We start from the raw sequence: 16769 nt of genomic DNA, 5'->3' as shown, positions 1-16769 counted from the left end.
ATCAAATTACACCCCTCGCTTTCGTTCTCCTGAAGAAACATGTTGACCTGTTTGAATAGTCTATGGTTTGGTCCTACTCACTTTCTATGTTGCCCATTCACAGAGCCATGAACCGAGCTAGAGGAATGTGATGAGAATTTATCTGAATTCTATGAAAAGTGTGGATTAAAGACTGCACCTTTAAAAAGTAGTGTTTGCTATATACTATTTGATTAGCCCAGAGTGCTTTGCTTATGAGCACAGACTTAGATGTGAATGAGGTATACTTGCACCAATGTCGCGGTAGCACACCATCCAAAGACTACAACTGTGCACCCTAGATCTGGAGGCAAGTACACATCCGCAAGACCAGCTGTTATTTCAGACAGCCACACTAGAGGAGGAATACATGGGGAAGTGTCTCAGTCTTGTGAGACAGAGAACAGGGATGTGATGGCTTCAGCAGCTTTGTCTGGCAAACACAGTGAGATCCCAATTACTTTTCCACTGAAGCAGCTCTGCCACTAATCTCCATGTTGACGTGTTGTGCTTTCTTTGCAGTACTCTGAACCCGAGAAGGATAGAACCTACGATGTGTGGTTAACTAAAAACGCACGCGGCCTGGGAATCTCCGTTGTCAGATCGTCGGTATCCCCTGGCTCAGGTCTGCTTTAGTTGCCTGCTTATCTGATTGTCACTGTGTCGTACTGCCAGTTCAGTGGTCCTGACATGTTGACATTCCTCCTTGTGTGGCAGACTCCAGTGGCATTGCTGTGAAGAGCATAGAGAAGGGGAGTGCAGTGGACCAGTATGGCCAGATGCACATTGGAGACCACATCTTATCTGTGAGTTCCATCACATTTGTGTCTACACATGTCTAAGCATGTCTATTTATTTATTCATTTTTCATTTGACAGTACAGTTCCCTTGTGTAGTATACTCATTGGTACTCTATTGACAGTGCAGTGCCCTTGTGTACAGTATACTCATTGGTACTCTGTTCTTCATGCTATAGTTTTGTTACTAGCTAGTTTGTATAATATCCTTGAATTCATTTTGATGGTACATGGTCATGTGAACCCAGCAGAAACCCTTGCAGAAAAGCAAGAACAACTGTTCTCACTTTACCTAATATCCAAAATACTGTACATCATTGAGAAAGACAGCTAGCTTTTAGGAGTGTCTGTGGTGCTGTTGCTGGTATTTGGCTGTCACTTTTAGCTTGTTAGCTTGCTAGTTTTAGGCAAAAATGCCACTGCCACTTTAATGGTACTTCCACAGTCCACTGTATAATGAAAGATTCCTTTGGATTATTTTGATTCATTGAGATGGAACACCAAAAATGTTGGAAATGGTGCATAATCCCTCTAGTGTGATGAGTGATTTTGAAAAATGATATTGCACAGGAATATATATTGGAATATATTCTGCTGTCTGCATTGCCAAATAAGGAGAATGTAAAAGTGTTTTGATCTGTTTAGGTGGACGGGCAGCGGTTGCATGGCTGCAGTGAACAGCAGGCCATGCTACTGCTCCGACAAACAGGCCAGACGGTCAGCATGAGGATGCTGCGGATGGGCTCCACGCCCCAGCCAGCGCCTCCCCTCCCAGCCATCCCCAAACCCCCGCGCAACGCAAAGGCCAAAGACCAAAATCGCAAAATCAGCTTCAGCACCGACCATGGTACAGCTGACCAGCTCTTCCCTTTATACTCTTAGACCCATTGGCATGCTGTTAGACCCATAAGCATGCATATAACCCAGCCAATCACGCCCTTCTCCTTCTCCTGACAGATGAGAAGATGCAAAATTACTGTTTAAGTTTGAAAGACAGAGCTGTCATGATAAATAGAAGCAGCTCCATGGAAAAAAGTGAGTCACACAGCACTTTCAGTGAATTAGAATTAGTGTCATTTGTAATTTGTGTACATTAAATGCTCTAATCAAGCGACTACTGGGTATAATTGTGTGTATAATTGCCACTCTACAGAGTGTAATAATTATATGGTCCATAGCATATCCATAGACCTTTTATTACTGGGTTTAGTTAAACTCTCAGTGTGTGTTTGCCAATGGAAATATGAACTGTGTGAAGAACTGATGTGTGTTTTATTAGGAGTGACGCTCACAGAGGCGGAAGTAGTGCAACTGAGAAATAGATGGCAGAACAATGTTGGGGACCAGTATGAAGTAAAGGTATGTAAACTACACTAACAGTCACAGATCTAGTCAATAGAGCTCTTAGATTATCATTTTATCGATGCTGTCTCACAGCAATGGTGTGTGTGTGTGTGTGTGTGTTTGTGTTTGTATGTGTGTAGGTGTGTGTGTGTTTGTATGTGTGTGTGTAGGTGTGTGTGTGTGTGTGTGTTTGTATGTGTGTGTGTTTGTATGTGTGTGTGTGTGTGTTTGTATGTGTGTAGGTGTGCGCATGTGTGTGTTTGTATGTACGTGTGTAGGTGTGCGCATGTGTGTGTGTGTGTGTTTGTATGTATGTGTGTAGGTGTGTGTGTGTGTGTGTGTTTGTATGTATGTGTGTGTTTGTATGTATGCATGTGTGTGTTTGTATGTATGTGTGTGTGTGTGTGTGTGTGTGTGTGTGTGTGTGTTTGTATGTGTGTAGGTGTGCGCATGTGTGTGTTTGTATGTACGTGTGTAGGTGTGCGCATGTGTGTGTGTGTGTGTTTGTATGTATGTGTGTAGGTGTGTGTGTGTGTGTGTGTTTGTATGTATGTGTGTGTTTGTATGTATGCATGTGTGTGTTTGTATGTATGTGTGTGTGTGTGTGTGTGTGTGTGTGTGTGTGTGTTTGTATGTATGTATGTATGTAGTATGTATGTGTGTAGGTGTGTGTGTGTGTGTGTAGGTGTGCGTATGTGTGTCTGCATCTCTACTCACTTGTGTGTCTGTTGTACACAGGTGGTGCAGGTGCAGAAGTTCGCTGAGTGTAGCAGTCTGGGGGTGAGTCTGGAGGCTCGTGAGGGCCATCACTACTTCTGCTCCATGCTGCCCGAGGGGCCCGTGGGCCAGAGCAGACGCATCCAGCCGGGGGACGAGCTGCTGGAGGTGGGGAACACCACCATGTCATGATTAAGACCACTACGTCACACTCTTACACATGATTAAGACCACTACGTCACACTCTTACACATGATTAAGACCACTACGTCACACTCTTACACATGATTAAGACCACTACGTCACACTCTTACACATGATTAAGACCACCACGTCACAGTCTTACACATGAATAACACCACCACGTCACAGTCTTACACATGAATAACACCACCACGTCACAGTCTTACACATGAATAACACCACCACGTCACAGTCTTACACATGAATAACACCACCACGACACAGTCTTACACATGACTAAGACCATTGATTAAGACAAACAAGCAGACCCACAAACTGACTACCAAAGCAGAGTGGAAAATGTAATCTCACAGTCTACTCTTTGGACTTCTCCTGAGCAGTTAGTATTGGAATCATTGGTGCGAAGTTACTTTATTCAGTCGGTTTAGTAACACAAGTAGTTACACAGTCTGTGCTCTTATGAACTCGTATGTCCAACACGGCACTGCACAAAAGAGAGGCGGTAATATATTTTGTCTAAGCATTTAATAAGACGTTAAACGTAATGCAAATGTTGCCTTCAAGACTTTAAAAATATGCAGTGTCAAGATATCATTTTTTACTAACAAATCACATATACATTACTAATCAGACAGGCTTTAGAAGCACTTTTACCTATATTTATAAACAAATACATGTAAGGTATAGCCACAGGGGGTGTTTCCTGTGTCAGGCCTTAATATCCCTGCCCTAGTATAAACCAAGAATTCAGCAGAAAATCAGATCCACATATAAAACATATTGTATGGTGGGTAGTAAAAATAGATGTCTGAGGTCTACAGTTGTATAATAGCAGCCTTACTCTGCAGCCAACAATATCCTCAGTCCACAGAACTCCGTGCAGCTAGTGAGAATATTGCTGACTGAGGGCTCGAGTAGTTTCAGCAGCACTAAAGAACTGACCATCATACTGAGATGGGCTAATTCAATGATCTGACCCAGTGATACCCCCACTTAACACAAATGGAGTGGACATGATCATTTACAGGTGTTTCATTGAAGCACTGGATAATGCAGATATGTTCTTTTTGTTTACTGCAGAGACATTTACCTGTACCAGTAAGGTTAGCATAGCAATTACCATTTGAGGTGTTTGATTTTACATAATCCAGATGGGTTCCGTCTAGTATTCACTAATCCAGATTTAGACTGTGAAATCCCTGCCATGTATTGTGTCAGCCACTGAGACCTACTAATTAGCTCAGCTCTTCAAGTGAGCTTAGCTGACTCTCTGTATGGTTGTCTGGATGTGTTGTTTGACATATAAAGCTGTGCGTTTTGCGTTGCTAGCACCTACTGGCTTGTCATTACTGAAAAGTTTATTCACAGTGGACTGGACTGTAGCAACTCTATTTGTAAGCATTCATTTAGTTATATCAGAATTGTTTAGAATCAGTCATGGTTGACCTGTCTAGTCTTTGTTGTGCCAAAACATTAGGTGAACGGCATCTCTCTGAGGGGCGAGACGCATAAGGAGGTAGTGAGCCTCCTGAAGGAGCTCCCTCTCCAAGTGTGTCTGGTGTGCTCCCACCCTGTACCGCCCCCAAACCAGAGTGAGGAAGATGAGGAGGAGGATCTACAGCTCTCCCTGAAAGAACTTCTCAATGAGTTCAATGAAATGGTATCCTCATGTTTTCTCTATCACTTACAAAATGGGAGTAGTACCAATAACCTTCGAGATTTGGCCGGGTGTTTATTTCCTTTAATGACTTTAACGGCCCGTATTGGAGAATGATGATAAATGGCACCTAAATGTAGTCATGGGATCTTACTGGTGAGGAAACAGGCACAGTGGGGAAACTAGCTAGCCAACTCACTATTTATTTTATATGGTGTATTTTAGTTCAAATATTTCATGGAAACTCAGTATTTATCTGCCAGAAGCTAATTTTATGCTAGAATGTCCATAGCCAAGGGATGATGATTCAAATTTTACACTTTCATTTTAGGTTAGGTTTTTAGCTTTGTCCAGGATAAACACTGTCCATAAAATGAGGTTGTTAAACTGAGGGTTAGTTAAGGGTAAATATAGCCTTCCAGTTGTAAAGAATTTCTTTCCCCAGCTTTTATTAGAGACTGGTGTTTTATTTGTTGTAGTCCAATTGGTTGAATTGAATCACTGGTATTCTCTGTTGCTCCACAGGTTGAGCAAAACTGTGTGAGTGTGACCCCTAAGGAAGCACAGGATTCTGGGAAGGTTGAGGGGCGGTCCCCTCTGGCCATGTGGGAGACAGAGGTCCAGACGTACAAGCTGCTGAAGGGAGAGGCAGGTCTGGGCTTCAGCATCCTGGACTATCAGGCATGTGCTTGAGGCTCTGCATAGAATACATTACAATTACACAAACACATTATAATTACCACAATCGAGGCTTCCACAACATTATATTATAATGCTAACCCTGGTTAGATCTCAGAGAAGAAGCTTTTCCCCCCTTTGATCCATACAGAAAGCTGGCATTGTGGTATCACAGTTATGCAGGTTCCTTAGCATCCAAATAATGTTTGGACTGAACGCTTTCTTAAATCTTTAATCAGCTGTCTATTTTGAATGGAAACAGTGTTTTGGCTGACCTTTTTGCCTGACATTTAATATCAGTCAATTTTGAAGTACTGTGATAAGAGAATCAGTCTTTCTTTCTTTCTTTCCTTCTGTCTTTCCCACTCTGTTAGGACCCAGAAGACCCACTAAAGACAGTGATTGTGATTCGCTCGCTGGTTCCTGCTGGATTGGCAGAAAGAGATGGTCGGTTGTTACCAGGCGACAGGCTGATGTTCGTTAATGACACAGACCTTCGCCATGCGAGCTTAGAGCATGCTGTTCAGGTCCTAAAGACCACTCCTTTTGGCACTATACAGATTGGTGTGGCCAAACCTTTATCAGTAAGTCAAGCATTTGGAATTAATGTTCTTACAAATACCCTCTGAAGCAAGTCCTCATTACCAATAGTATAATAATAGGACATTGGTCACAAGGCTTTTTGTGTATTCAGTTTGCATTGCAAAAAAACCCAACTTGAACCACTCCAATCTAAAGAATTAAGCAAACCTGTTGATAAAGATGATTTATTCTGTGACTACTGTTTCCTCATGATGAAGTATTATTTAGTTGTTTGTAGTCAACACACTCTTAAGTGGAACAGATTTCTGATACCTTAATGTATACGTAATATGATACCTTATACCTTAATGTAAATGTAATATGAATACTGTAATTTGCATCTTTGAATATTCCAGTATTCAAGTTATTTAGCGGATAGCTGTGAGATTTGCGAGGCTTTTGTTTTGTTTACTATGTAGTACTGGTAAATAGTTATTGCGTTCCAATATTGTTCTGGAGTCTATGATGTCTTCTGTGCTCTATATGTGCCTGCATTGTTAATTGGGTGGTAGATTGGTTCTGTCTGGATCACTATGTGTAGTGGTTCTATATTTGGTGTGTATGTTTTGTGTATGTCTACCTGGTCTCCTATTGGTCTGCAGGCTTTTTGTTGTGTGCCGTGGCTTAGAAACAGGCAAGCCCGTGTCTGGTTGCAGGCAAGTTTGAATTTTTAATGCCACTCAAACTGAACACAATACCACCTCTGTGTGAGTGTGTGTGCTAGTGGGCTCCTGAAGGTTTTTATTGAGAACACATCAGACACCCTTCGGCCTCTTCTGGCCTGTGCTCAGCATTGGTTATTACCTTTGAATTGAAACCATTGGTTTGTGTTTATTTCCTCTTTGCTAGTGTGAATCTAATGCACCAGAATTGCCAACGGAGACCAGCCGCGAGACCCAAGGAACCAAAACAGAGAATGACATCAGGCACATGTCTGCCCTAATCAGCAACAGCATCGCAGTGAGCGACCGCCAGAGTCCCACATCAAAGGTGAGCTGTTGTCAAACCCTGTAAAATCAAGCTGTCAAGCTTTTTACACGTAATCTAGACAAGCCGAATGTAAGTAGTGATGCTGAACTGGGTAAAGTAGTGAAGATGCCTACTGTTTTACAGGAACTTGAAACATGAAATTAGCTCTAGTAATTGAGCTGTTGTTCTCCAGTTAACGGGAGTGTGCACAATGTACACAGTATGTCAGTGAGATTGGGGAGTCTTAGAACATTAAGTGTATCTGTTAGTTGTTGAATTCTGTTCTTGTTAGATCTGAAGGTCGATGGACAGGGTGTAGTGTCTGTTAACCTTCTGGAAAGAGTTCCTTGAGAAGAGAGTGTGGGTCACTTGTGGAAAGAGAAAGTGCAGGTTTTCAAGACTGGTCACAAGATCACAGGATCTGATGACTATTCTCCTACTCGCACCAAACTCCAGCCAGAAACATGATGTGCTGTGTGTATGTGTGTGTGTGGGAGAGAGAGAGGGAGGGAGACAGAGAGAGAGAGAGAGAGAGAGATGATGATGATGTTTGTTGTTCTGTCTTGTTGTGCTGCACTATGTGGCAATATGATGTTTCTCATGTTGTTGTGGCGTACTGTAAGCTACTGTTGTTTTTGTTGTGTGCTGTAGGCTACTCTTCGGTGCTGTGTTATATTGTTCCCACTTCTTTCATTAAACAGTGGCCGTGGTACTCAGCTTCATGGTCAGTTTGGCTCAGAGGAGACTTTTCTTTCAACCTTTTCCAATTAGTCATCATTAACCCTGAAGTTCTGCAATTAAACCCTTCACAGGTCACTGTAATTACAGTGTAGGGATATTTCTACTAAGAGGTTGGAACTGTTCCATTTTCTTTGAATCGCTTAAACAAGGCCGTTTTTTAAGACTCTCTTGTTATGCAAGGGCAAGAACTTAAGACTTTTTATGTTAACATCACTTTTTGTATTTTAGCAATTGCATGCCTGTCTTGTGCCTGCACAATGTGTATAAGTGGGAGCGGTCATTTGTTGATATATCTGTGATACCTCCAGATCTTGTGGTAAAAGCTTCTCATTGAGCTGCTAGTTGCACATTGCGTTCTAGAATAGGTCCAACAGTCTGAAGAATCTTTATCCTGTTTCTGTTCAGATGAAAGTGAACAGAATGAAAGTGAGGAGATGAGGGTGTAACTACAATGAAATTATCCCATTTACACAAAGACATTAATACAAAGAACACATTCTCATAAGTGTTGTTTCTGCCGAATGTAACATTACAGATGATACATTATTATTTCTAATGTTAAAGGAGAGTTAGCATAACAAGGGCATAACTGCGACTTCTAAAAAACACACTGGCCAGTTGCGGTAATAGCTTGTATTTCGCCCACTGTGCCCTTTTGATGTGTGTCAATGTTTTGGCCTGTATTGGTAGTTGGATAGTAGGTCTACAGCCTCATCTTATTTGTAGACATCGCCTGGTTTTCTAGTCGAGATGAAGAATTCCAGAACTTCTGACACGCTTGCGAAAAACTTCTGGAAATTCCCTAAAAAAACATAACTGGAAGAACATAGTGTTAACACTTCCAACCCTAAGGCCTGTTTTTGACTTTGTTAGGTAGTCTGCCATGTCTGATATTTTTGTATATTTCACCTAACTAAAAACAATGAGGCAAAAGTGGCATTTATTACTATATTCTAGAATACCTCAGCAATAATAAAATGAGAGTAAACTGAATGTAATCAAACAAGTTTTTATTAAAATTAAATCAACATTAAATTAAATTAACATACTATATTTAAAAAAAAATGTGCATTTGACTGAGGAGAAGCCACAGGAGAGGGCGCAGGTTAACATTAAAGTTAGTCAAAATGTCCCAAAATGGATCGCATTGAAAATGATACCAAGGCCCTGTTTCTTTAATTATAGGACTAGAGAGTTCATTTTCTTTTGATTATGTTTATTTTTAGTCCTCTTTCCAGTAACATTGACATTCCATGTATTTTATGTACCTAATGCATGGTACTGTTGGTAACCTTAGACAGTTTGTTTCTCCACAGTCACCCCCTCAGAAGGAGAAGGTCAAAGGTCAGCTGGGCGGCATGGAGACGGCTGGCAGACGTTACACCGCCACGTCTCGCAGCAGCAGCTTTCAGAGGACTATCAGCGTTGTCAGGGGCAACACTAGCCTTGGTATGTCATGGGTGTGCTTTATGGCGCTGGTGTCTCTGTGTGTATACATCGTCAGCATGGCCACATTGGCTAGTGTGGTGGCACTCAGTGATGTGTGAGTTTGTGCATTTGTGTGTGAAGGTGTGTGTGAGCAATTGTAACTGCTGTAAATGTTATTTATTAATGGATTATGAAAAGTGTAATTGGGGGGAATGATCTTTTTAAATCAGATTTAATAACATGCTATGAAGTCAATGTCATATTTGTAAAGCTTTTTAATTTGTCAGTGTAAACGTTTGATACTAAAACTACCATGACAGATAATGTATAAAACTTCAGAGTTTGATATGAGGTAATCATTCAAATATTCTCAGTTTGGCCTTAATTAAATTGGCTTACATATTTATGGCATATATACATTGTAATTGTATATGGTACCAAAATCAATACGGGTCTTATTCTGTAATCCCAATCTCTTTCATGATGTTCGAAACATGAAGGTTATCATGTGTTTATTTGTAGTGCTGTCTTTTGCATCAGAGACTGGCCGATGATAGTGGTTGTTAAAACCTAGTTAATACTATACCCAGTGGTTGCACATCATTCTGGACCTGTGTGTGAGCATGTCCTCGCATGCCTGTGTCTTGGTGGGGCCATTGCAACTCTCATCAGTGGTGACATAGCAGTGGAGATTGCAGTCTTCTCTTTTAGTTGTCTGCTCCTGTAGTTGGCTTGCTTTTCTGTAATATTTGCTCTCTAACATTTTCCTGGCTTGCTGAAATACTTTGGTTAACTTGCTCATGTCTAGTCTGGTCAAACCCACATTATTGTTCAACACAGTTTAGTTTTTCACCGAAAAACCCATTCTATAGTTTTGCCTAGCTAATGTACTCAACTGCTTTTCTAAGAAAGACTGCTAGTCATTTGTTACCATTGTTGCCAAGTAACAGAAAAACTATCTGAACTAGAACTGATAATGCTCATTACCCAGAGGAAGTAAGCATTCAGCCTGTTGAATTTTGCCACCTAATTACAGAAATGTGTCTCACCATAGGACCAGGTTGAGTGGTTGCCAAAGAAACAGATTATGGCTAGAGGTCTGTGACGTGTGGGTTATTTCTGTAGTAGTAGCAGTATAGATGTGCCCATACCAGAGGATATAGCACGGCCTTTTCTTATGTAAGGCCAAACACATTTTCGGACTGGATCTAGTAGTTTTCTGACAATGCATTATGATAAGTCATCATTAAATGGCTTTTAAATCTCTTCAAGGAGATCATGATCATGTGTTAATCATGTAAGGCACTGGGTGCAAACACACTCACAAAGCCTTCTTTGCCAGGCATAAGGGTTTGGCCAGTTATAAAATGCTATTTCTGTATATGTGTGGTACACATATAAAGGTCGACTAGCATATAACTGGGGATGTGGTCATCAAATGGTTTCTTTTCAACTGAGGAAATACAGAAGTTCTGAGCTTCCCCGAGTGCAGTGATAAATTCTGACTCACAGTGATATAATAAGACATTCAGAGTGTCATGGCGTTGCAATAGTACCTGTTTGCTTCCCTCACGGGCTCGGCCTTGGACACTGATTACCTCCTGCCTCCTGTCTGCACACGGAGCGTAGAGGAAGGAGAGCCGCACTGGCCGGCTCTCGCTTTGCCAGTGGAAGAAATCCAAGAGCTCCTCTGCTGTGTCAGTGTGCAAGCTTAGCAGCCAGTCAGCCAGCGGTGACTAGTTTTCCAGAACAGAATACACAGCTGACGTGCACACCAACTGGCCAGCTGAAACCAATCTTCTGATGACACTGCAAGCCATTACGGTCACCTTCACCAAATAAACAACCGTCAGCATCATTTTGAGTGAAGGAGAGGGATCATTGGGCACATAGTCACTGGGGTCCAACCCAGTCCCAGGCACATAGCCCAGGGTCCAGTGAGAGGTGGCTTGCTTATATTAGAAGTCATTAAAAAACAAGTTATGTGCTAGCAGTACAGCGAATGCTGCTGCACACATTTGTTGCATACAGTGGAAAATGTCATAGAACCACATGTCATGAAACAGAGTACCAGTATAGCACCAAGATCTTGAGAAGGCAGGAAGCATTAGACATCTACCTTTTCAACTTATGCAGTTAGTGCTATGCTATGCTATGCTATGCTATGTTATGGCTATTATTACATTTACTGTACTTGCAGTCGACCAAAATAGTTGACACGACACTAGATTCACATGTCTTTAACAATGTAAGAGGAACATTCTAGTCCCTCTCAGTTCCTTGACATGGCACCTTAACATTCACAAATAGCTTTGGTCAAACCCACCATTTCTGCCAAAAGGTCTTGTCTAATATCCTCTTAGAGGTTCTTTCTGTCACTCACACCCAAGCGTTTATCCTATATGTATTGTGTGAAAGGTCTGTTAAGGATATAATCACTGTTACTGGCAGAGGCTGGCTACTTTGACACCCTGACATTGGAGGTAATAAGATTATAAGGTTATAAGACTTTTGCATTAAAATGCGGGAGTTCCAACCACTGGAAAGTATCCATTAGGTTTTTTTGCAACCACCGTCTGGCAGTCTTCCTTTAGTCATAGAATCACTTTTACCTCAGAAACGAGTGATATGGTGTATTGATTTAAGAGAAAATAGCCTAGTTATCTAATGCAGTAGGGAGCATAGAATCGACTTGAACCAGAGTAGGCCCTACCAAAGTAAGAGACTAAGAAGAATTTACAGGCCAATCATTTGTGTGGCACGATGTGTGTGGACCATCTTTTTCTTGCCTTGGATATTGTCAACTATAGCATGATCTGTCTTTTGTAATGTGACTCTTTCTTTTCTGTCAAGGTGGAATTCAAACTGTAAATTGTAAATTAGCTACTTGCTAATATGCTTGGAATGATTTCATGGACTTATAAATAAAGTACTGGGCTAAGTCATGTATTCAGCAACCAGTTTATTTGTTTGAATTCTGCCCTGCAACCACATGTGAAGCACTTTTGGTTTCTCTGGAACATTTAAAAAAGACATCACTCTCACCATTTTGATTGTCTGTCACAAAGCACCCCGCATGGATCAATAATAAGAATAGCCAAAAAATTGGCTGGAAATCAAATTACTAGCGCTGTTGATTGTGATTTGACAGTCATTTTTGCATTCTTTAGCGTGGAGTGGAAATCTAAAGTGCTAAGCAGTGGCTCCTTCTTCTTCTACTCATTCTGTGTTTGTCTGTGTTGTAGCCTGTTCTTGTTGGTGCATTGTAACACACTATGATGGTATTGTAATTTGAATGTATCAAAGGAATAAAACACTGATTATACAAAAATCATAATAAATGATTTGAAACAAACCTAACTTTGATGAATCTCAAATTATGTATGACCATAGTTATTCTTCTGTGCATGGCGGCTTTCTTGTGTGTTTTGCATGTCCTTGCTTTTACGCCAAGCAGCCTTTTCAATTGTGCTGCATAGATAGTGTGTTTCAATGGCCTCGGTACAAGCACAGTGTGTGTTTCTGTGCATGACTGCAAGCATGCCAGCAAGAACATGATGCATCAGTGCAGGGATCAAGGTAGCGTGTGTTTGTGAGTGTATGTGATGCAAGTGTGTGCAGACATTGTAACTTCATGTAGTTAACAGGTGAATTGGTGTGTGTGTGTGTGTGTGTGTGTTTGTGTGTGTATGTGTGTGTCAAATGGTGTTCGCCTGTGTGTGTGTGTGTGTGTGTGTGTGTGTGTGTGTGTGTGTGTGTGTGCTCGGCAGGTATGACAGTGAGTGCTTTAAAGGATGGTTCAGGCATAATAATCCGCTCAGTGGTGAATGGGGGCTCCATCAGTCAGGATGGGCGTCTGAGTGTTGGTGACGGCATTGTAGCCATAAATGGAGAGGCCACCACCGACCTGGACAACGCTCAGGCCCGAGCCTTGCTCCGCCGACACTCTCTCCTTGCACCGGAGCTCAGGTACTCGCACCGCCATAACATACAGATGCACGCGCATGTGCGGGCCTACACACACCGCCATAACATACAGATGCACGCGCATGTGCAGGCCTACACACACCGCCATAACATACAGATGCACGCGCATGTGCGGGCCTACACACACCGCCATAACATACAGATGCACGCGCATGTGCAGGCCTACAGACACCGCCATAACATACAGATGCACGCACATGTGCGGGCCTACACACACCACCATAACATACAGATGCACGCGCATGTGCAGGCCTACACACACCGCCATAACATACAGATGCACGCGCATGTGCAGGCCTACACACACCGCCATAACATACAGATGCACGCGCATGTGCAGGCCTACACACACCGCCATAACATACAGATGCACGCGCATGTGCAGGCCTACACACACCACCATAACATACAGATGCACACGCATGTGCGGGCCTACACACACATACATAGATCGCATGCAAGCTTGCATGTACAGTATACACATACGCTAGTACAGTATATGAAAACACACCTACAAGCTATACATCTGTACCTACACATGCATGCACACATTCACCCACACATGAATGTACACATGTAGACACAGGCAGTCATAGTGTGCACACATTCACCCACACATTAATGTACACATGTAGACACAGGCAGTCATAGTGTGCACACATTCACCCACACATGAATGTACACATGTAGACACAGGCAGTCAATTTGTGCACACATCTAAAAATGCAATTCAATCCATATGACACTATTCACATGGACATGCACACACTCATAAACAAGCCAACACACCAACGCTGATAATAATTAAGACCTTTGTCAGGTTTTTTAATAATTATAATTAAGACCTTATTACACTACTGACTACATTTGTGTGTGTCTACTAATACATACATCCCAATGGACACACACACACACACATGCAGTGCAAAAATACTCACAGGAGTTTGATAAATTGGTCTTGTGATGATAGCCTGTTCCTATAGAGGAGTGTGTTTGTTTACTGTCTGCTGTGTTTGACTGTGGAGCCCATTCTCAGGTAAAGACTCTCTGGCAGGTTCCGTAGCTTTGCTGATTTATTCCCCTTCCCCCACGTTTACACAGCTCAGTGTCCCCTCATGAAACTATAAAAAACAGACTGCAGTCAGTCGTGCCTGTTTATATTTCTGAATAAGGTAGATTTGCTGAGTTATTGATAATACCCCCTTTGAATTTGTCAAAACTACACATAAAAAAACAATAAAGTCTGTGTGACATATTGAACCATAAAAGTGGGGCTTCTTATAAGGATGAAGCAGTGGATTTCTGCCAAGAGAGACATCTACCTTTATACGTAGTTTATACATTTCACCTTTACCATAAATGTGGATCAAATACACCACAGTTTACACTAGGAACTATATGGGAACATTATTTTTCATTTGTGAACCTCACTACGCTTAGATAAATCCAATCAACAGCACATATGTTTATCCATTCATTCACTCCTCACATATCACACACCATTATTCTTCAACAACACACACGCACACACACACACACACACACACCATCACTCATCATTACATGCCTTGTGTGTTCCAGTGTGACGTATGTTCCTGCTCCTCTGCTTGATAAGCACCGAGCTACTTTTGTCCAATCAAAACAGGAGGACTCCTCCCCATCACCACTGTGAGAACCATTCCGATGAATCACTGTAAATGCCTCCCTTTGAGGGGCTCTGTTTTGCCTGTCTCTTTACAACACAGATACGGCTCTGTTTTGCCTGTCTCTTCACAACACACAGACTACATGTAATGCATAGCAGCACATCAGTCTGGTGTCTCTGAACGTTTGTAAATACAGTCATGTTTGGGTGGCCATGGATTTCAAGATTTAATTTAGTTATCCGACCATATCACTGTCACAGCATATCACAAATTCATGTCATCAATTCATCCAAATCCAGATGATCTGATTTCAGACAATTATAATAGAGGGCTCTATAAGCATAGTATTTTTCCACTATTACAAGACATGTAATTTCCCAAGGCCTCACCTGAAACGGCTCCATCTACCCTGCTGTGCTGCCATCAGTGCTCTCTCCATTAGCACAATTCATGTCATCAGATAACAGCATCATGAAACCCAACAGCTCAGCAGGGAGTGGAAATCATTTCATTCTCAACATGCACTTGAGCACTAGCATAGGAGGGAACTGCTGGGTGTTGTCAATGGATCCTAGAGCCATTTTTTGTTTTCCTATTCTCAATTTTAGGAAGAAGACAGCTGAGCCAGTTAGAGAACGGGACACAGACGACTCGCAAACAATGACACAGAGGAAAGAGAGGGAGGGAGAGAGAATTGATGGAGTGAGAGAGAGGGACAAGCAGAGAATTAAAGAGCATGTGGTGGATGGACAGGGAAAGATGAGAGGTGAAGACAAGGGAAGGAAAGGAGGAGAGAGAGAAGGAAGAGAGGTGAAGAATGGAGAGAGAGAGCAAAGAGATGGAGAGGATAGAGAAGGAAGTCAACTGTTGAAGCGTTGCAGTAAGCCAAGAGGGTAAGTCACACACACAAACACACACACACACACACACACACACACACAATCACAGTATACCACAAATACACAATACATTTCAGGAGCATCTTTTTTAGCTTGGCCAACCCGGACAAGCATACGTATAAGACAAGCTAGTACAGCGCTCCAGACTATCTTATAAGGGAAGCTGCAGTCACAAGCTAGTACAGCGCACCAGACTATCTTATAAGGGGAGCTGCAGTCACAAGCTAGTACAGCGCTCTAGACTATCTTATAAGGGGAGCTGCAGTGGCAAAGCCAAGAGAACATCCAACAGTTCCATTTGAATGCAGCCAGTGAAGTACACTAACCTTGATCAGCCAGTGAAGTACACTAACCTTGATCAGCCAGTGAAGTACACTAACCTTGATCAGCCAGTGAAGTACACTAACCTTGATCCGCCAGTGAAGTACACTAACCTTGATCAGCCAGTGAAGTACACTAACCTTGATCAGTCAGTGAAGTACACTAACCTTGATCAGCCAGTGAAGTACACTAACCTTGATCAGCCAGTGAAGTACACTAAGCTGGTCACAGAGCACCAGCAGCAGATCAAGTAACACCCAAAACATACTTTCTCCATACACTCCTGACCGTGTGATAGATCACATGCACACACACACAGACGCGCGCACACACACACACACACACACACACATACACACTTAATAGTGAAAGAGTTTTGTTGTGACTGTAGAAAAAAAGTGGTGTGTGGCATGATGTATGAATCTTTATGTGTGTGTGTGTGTGTGTGTGTGTGTGTGTGTGTGTGTGCAGAGTAAGACTGTTCAGACAGTCAGGGGGGTCGCTGGGCATCAGTATTGCTGGCGGGGGAAAGATGGCCAATCGCCTTAGCAACGGGGAGATGAGGCGGGGCGTCTTCATCAAACACATCGCAGAGGACAGCCCAGCGGGCAGGACTGGCACAATCAAGACTGGAGACAGGATTCTGGAGGTGTGTGTGTGTGTGTGTGTGTGTGTGTGTGTGTGTTTTGTTGTTGTTGTTGTTGTTGTGTACTGTCAAAAAGAATACATGTCGATAAAAAAACCTTATTAAGTCACATGATTCTTTATTATAAAAAAGTAT

At 42.2% G+C, this 16769-nt stretch overlaps 1 protein-coding gene across 1 annotated transcript in view; it reads left to right on the top strand.

Annotated features, from left to right (window-relative positions):
* si:dkey-92j12.5 (multiple PDZ domain protein) overlaps positions 1–16769 on the top strand; it is a 34038-nt gene that overhangs the window by 7660 nt on the left and 9609 nt on the right. The window contains exons 9-23 of the mRNA XM_042703091.1: positions 541–643; positions 736–824; positions 1461–1662; positions 1773–1850; positions 2095–2174; positions 2898–3044; positions 4558–4740; positions 5263–5418; positions 5790–5999; positions 6847–6987; positions 9024–9156; positions 12906–13104; positions 14704–14790; positions 15377–15661; positions 16460–16637. Of these exons, the coding sequence (XP_042559025.1) occupies positions 541–643; positions 736–824; positions 1461–1662; positions 1773–1850; positions 2095–2174; positions 2898–3044; positions 4558–4740; positions 5263–5418; positions 5790–5999; positions 6847–6987; positions 9024–9156; positions 12906–13104; positions 14704–14790; positions 15377–15661; positions 16460–16637 (2271 nt within the window). The remainder of the gene's footprint in view (positions 1–540; positions 644–735; positions 825–1460; positions 1663–1772; positions 1851–2094; positions 2175–2897; positions 3045–4557; positions 4741–5262; positions 5419–5789; positions 6000–6846; positions 6988–9023; positions 9157–12905; positions 13105–14703; positions 14791–15376; positions 15662–16459; positions 16638–16769) is intronic.

Source organism: Clupea harengus, chromosome 22 (genome assembly GCF_900700415.2).
Source record: "Clupea harengus chromosome 22, Ch_v2.0.2, whole genome shotgun sequence".
Taxonomy (NCBI): Eukaryota; Metazoa; Chordata; class Actinopteri; order Clupeiformes; family Clupeidae; genus Clupea; species Clupea harengus.
The sequence above is the reverse complement of the archived record's forward strand: the minus strand, read 5'-3'. Positions and strand labels throughout refer to the sequence as shown.